Source organism: Colobus angolensis, unplaced genomic scaffold, assembly GCF_000951035.1.
Source record: "Colobus angolensis palliatus isolate OR3802 unplaced genomic scaffold, Cang.pa_1.0 Scaffold238, whole genome shotgun sequence".
NCBI classification, from domain to species: Eukaryota; Metazoa; Chordata; class Mammalia; order Primates; family Cercopithecidae; genus Colobus; species Colobus angolensis.
Window position 1 is genome coordinate 1045210 of NW_012115577.1, and position 3989 is coordinate 1049198.

General features: G+C 48.5%; 1 protein-coding gene across 3 annotated transcripts in view; it reads right to left on the minus strand.

The window, feature by feature from the left end:
- Positions 1 to 3189, minus strand: part of ABCF1 (ATP-binding cassette, sub-family F (GCN20), member 1) — a 21142-nt gene extending 17953 nt beyond the window's left edge. For all 3 annotated transcript variants that reach the window (XM_011945033.1, XM_011945032.1, XM_011945031.1), the window contains exon 1: positions 3013 to 3189. In XM_011945033.1, the coding sequence (XP_011800423.1) occupies positions 3013 to 3085 (73 nt within the window). In that variant the 5' untranslated portion in view covers positions 3086 to 3189. The remainder of the gene's footprint in view (positions 1 to 3012) is intronic.
- Between the last annotated feature and the right edge of the window lie 800 nt (positions 3190 to 3989).

Consider the following 3989-nt stretch of genomic DNA (forward strand, 5'->3'; position numbering starts at 1 on the left):
TATTTTTTAGTAAAGACAGGGTTTCACCGTGTCAGCCAGGATGGTCTCGATTTCCTGACCTCGTGATCCACCCGTCTCAGCCTCCCAAAGTGCTGGGATTACAGGCTTGAGCCACCGTGCCTGGCCTCAAAAAAATCTTTTGTACTTTAATCACTCTTATCCACCTGATCATAGGGACAGGAAAAGCCTCTGAACAGGTTCATTGTGAGAAAGTATAATCCCCAAGGAATTGAAAAAGGTTAAGTGTGGCTAGAGATATACTGTGTCTTCTTTCCTTTCGTATATCGTTTAAGCTGCTCCTTCAAAGCCAAAAAGCCTTCCTTACCCTTATACCCCTCTCTCCCATTACTGTTTTGTATTCTTGTCCTCATTGGGTCTCAAAATTATAATTCACACGAACTTCACTTTCTCTCCTCCCATACCTTTTGAAACATACTGCAATCTGGTATCATCTCCGAAAGAACACTACTTCTGCCAAACTTGTCACTGATCCCTTAGCTCCTCAAACCGCAAAGTATTTTTTGGTTCTTATTTTGCCTGACTTCTCTGCAGCGTTCCATGCTGCCTACCTCTACACCTTTTTTATTCTCTTCTATCATTATTTAACTTCTGGGATCTTGCCCACTCCTGGTTTGCCTCCAGTTTTGCTGGCTGTTTGCCTTTCTCAGTCTCATCTCTTCAGCCTCCTTCCTTACCTGCTTCTTGCAATTGCTGAAGTTCTTTAGGGTTCCCACCTTTCACCTTCTTTTCTGTTCAATCTGCAAACACTCTCTAGGAGACTTCCACATCCAGCACTTCAACTATACTTGCCTGTGTCTTTACTCCTAGTCTAGCTGTCTCTCCACAGTGACTAAACAAACTCTCTTCTTGCCATTTCCTCTTAGAAATTCCTCAGAAATACCCAACTCAGCATTCAAAAGTTGATCTTATCTCTTTTCACTTCTTACTCTCCTGCCCATTATTGCTTTCAGTTAATAGTCTACCAGTCACTGGGTTACTTAAGTGTCATCCTTAATTCTCCTCCCTTAATTTCATCAGTTCTCAGTTCTGATCAATGCCACCTCCTTAGTAACTCTTTATTCTTCAGAGCTTGGCTTATCCCCTTACCACTTCTCACCCAGATCATGGCCAGAGCCCCCTAAATGGTCCCCCTGCCTCCATCTTGACCAATTCAAGGCCATTCTCCATTGCTCAGTGCTATAGGGTGAACTGATCATAATCATTCCTTATTTAATTCAATGGGCCTTCCTTCTTTTTTTTTTTTTTTTTTGAGACGGAGTCTCGCTCTGTCACCCAGGCTGGAGTGCAGTGGCTGGATCTCAGCTCACTGCAAGCTCCGTCTCCCGGGTTCACGCCATTCTCCTGCCTCAGCCTCCCGAGTAGCTGGGACTACAGGCGCCCGCCATCTCGCCCGGCTAGTTTTTTGTATTTTAGTAGAGATGGGGTTTCACTGTGTTAGCCAGGATGGTCTCGATCTCCTGACCTTGTGATCCGCCCGTCTCGGCCTCCCAAAGTGCTGGGATTACAGGCTTGAGCCACCGCGCCCGGCGGGCCTTCCTTCTTAATGTCTTTAGGATTAACCTCCTCGGGATGGCATCTAAAGCCTTTCATTATCTGTCTCCTGATCATCTTTATGACTTCATCACATTAGTTACCAGGCTCTAGTGGGACCAGTCAGGCTTGCCTACATCTCTACCTTTCCACAAACTTCCTTGGCTAAGAATGCGCTTCCCCTTACTAATTCACGATGATCTTTCATGAATAAACTCTGGGGAGCAGGTGCAGTGGCTCACGCCTGTAATCCCAGCACTTTTGGAGGCTGAGGCAGGAGAACCACTTGAGCCCAGAAGTTTGAGACCAGCCTGGGCAACATAGGCAGACCTTGTGTTTACAAAAAATTTAAAAATAAGGTGTGGTGGTGCATGCCAGTAGCCTCAACTACTTGGGAGACTGAGGCAGGAAGATCCCTTAAACCCAGGAGGTAGTGGCTGCAGTGAGCCATGTTCATGCCACTGAACTCCAGCCTGGGTGATGGATCTAGACTGTGCCTCAAAAAAAAGTACTCAGTTACTACATATTCTTGGGAGGCTTTGCTGACACTCCCTTACCTGTCTGAGTAGATGCTCCACCTCTCTTCTACAGTCCCATAGCATTCTTAAGCACGTTCATCATACTCTGACAACCACTGTCTGTCTGGTTAATGCTCTCACCCTTCACTATATTGGGTTGTCCCTTTAAGGAAATTCTTATCTTTTATCTCTACATTCCCAATTCCTCCAACACAGTACCTGGTATAGAGTAGGCATCCAATAAGTGCTTCTAAAAGTAGTTACTGTGTACCTACTGTAGTTAGTTGTGTCCATTTATCTCCCCCTTAAAAGTGACTTCAACCCTGGGAGGATATCTTAATGTTCTTTTCCTTCCTCTCTCAAAGCACAGTATATACAGTGCTTAATTAAAAACAGGCGCTTAACAAACTTTCGCTGCTTTTAAGTAAATCTTAACCCTTATTCCAACATCAAAAATCTAACTCTTGCTCCACTTGAGTGAGAGAGGTGTCTTAAGAAAGAAACCATGAAGGAGTCACCCTCTCTTGAGAAACAAGTGGGATCACAGGCTCCCAAAGAGTGTGTGTGCGCGCGCAGGGGGAAGAGGAGGTCGAGGCACAGCTCATATAGTCCTGGTGGAATACAGTGTGTGGTGGGCGGATGTCCAAATTCTTTAAGCAAGGTTTTCCCATTTCTCCCCAACTCTCCCTCGGTGCCATATGCTCTTTCTTTTCTCTTGCCCAGTCTCACTTAAGTCACGTGCGACATCTGGATCTCTTTCCTTTAACCCCGATTCCAAACCCACTCCTGCCCGGCAAACTCCTCCAGGGCCCACGGCACGCATGCGCAGTAACCCCCGCACGGGCCCGGTCAGTCTCGCGCCCCATGACCCTCTCCTAAAACACGCGCAGTCTCCTCTCTCTTCCCCCTCTGCTCTTGTTTCTTCCTTGCCTACCAGCCTCACCTGATGGGCTCGTGTTCTCTCCGTCCCCGATCCACTCGGGCTCCGGCGGCTGCTGCTTGGGCGCCTTCGGCATCGCGGTGGCAGTTACAGCTACTGTGGCGGCGCCCGGTGCTATTTCCGCTTCCGGCGGCGGGGAACCCCGATGGGGCTGGCTCTCCAAGCCGCCGCGGCCAACCCCACCCCGGGCTGCGCACGTGCGAGCTTCGCCGTCATCTCGGGGGCGTGGCCCTGGTGCAGTGGAGGCGTGGCCTGCAATGACGGGGCGGGGCCGGCGTCCGCCTACTCCAGTCGCGTCCACATGGCGTTTACGACGGTCTGGGAAGCCTGACGCCGTGACCTCCCGACGCCGCGACCTCCCGACGCCGCGAGACTGAAGGAATGACCATAATAATTTCCTACTAGTATGAAGGAGTTGAGGCATACTTTTTTTTTTTTTAAAGCATATTCTAGTTTCTATCTGTAACTCTCGTTTCTAGCTCTGACTGCCACCGCGATGCCGAAGGCGCCCAAGCAGCAGCCGCCGGAGCCCGAGTGGATCGGGGACGGAGAGAACACGAGCCCATCAGGTGAGGCTGGTAGGCAAGGAAGAGACAAGAGAGGAAGGGAAAGAGAGAGGAGACTGCGCGTGTTTTAGGAGAGGATCATGGGGCGCGAGACTGGGTCACGGGCAGAAAAGACAGCGCAGTCCAATGACTAAGGGAGAGGTCTGATCGGTCCAGTGTTGAAATGTGTCACAAAATCCCGAAGTGTACAATTGTAAACAGGGAACTGGAGCCCAACATGCAGAAGTCATGGTGCAGTGGAGCTTCGGTTCATTTTGTTTTTTCTTTTTTTTCTGGTAACAGCTTTACTGAGATATAATTGACATACAATAAACTGTACACAAAATAAAATGGTACCCAAAATAAACTTCAAAGTATACACTTAAATAAGTTTTGACATGCATAAACCCAGTAAACTATCACCACAATCAAGAC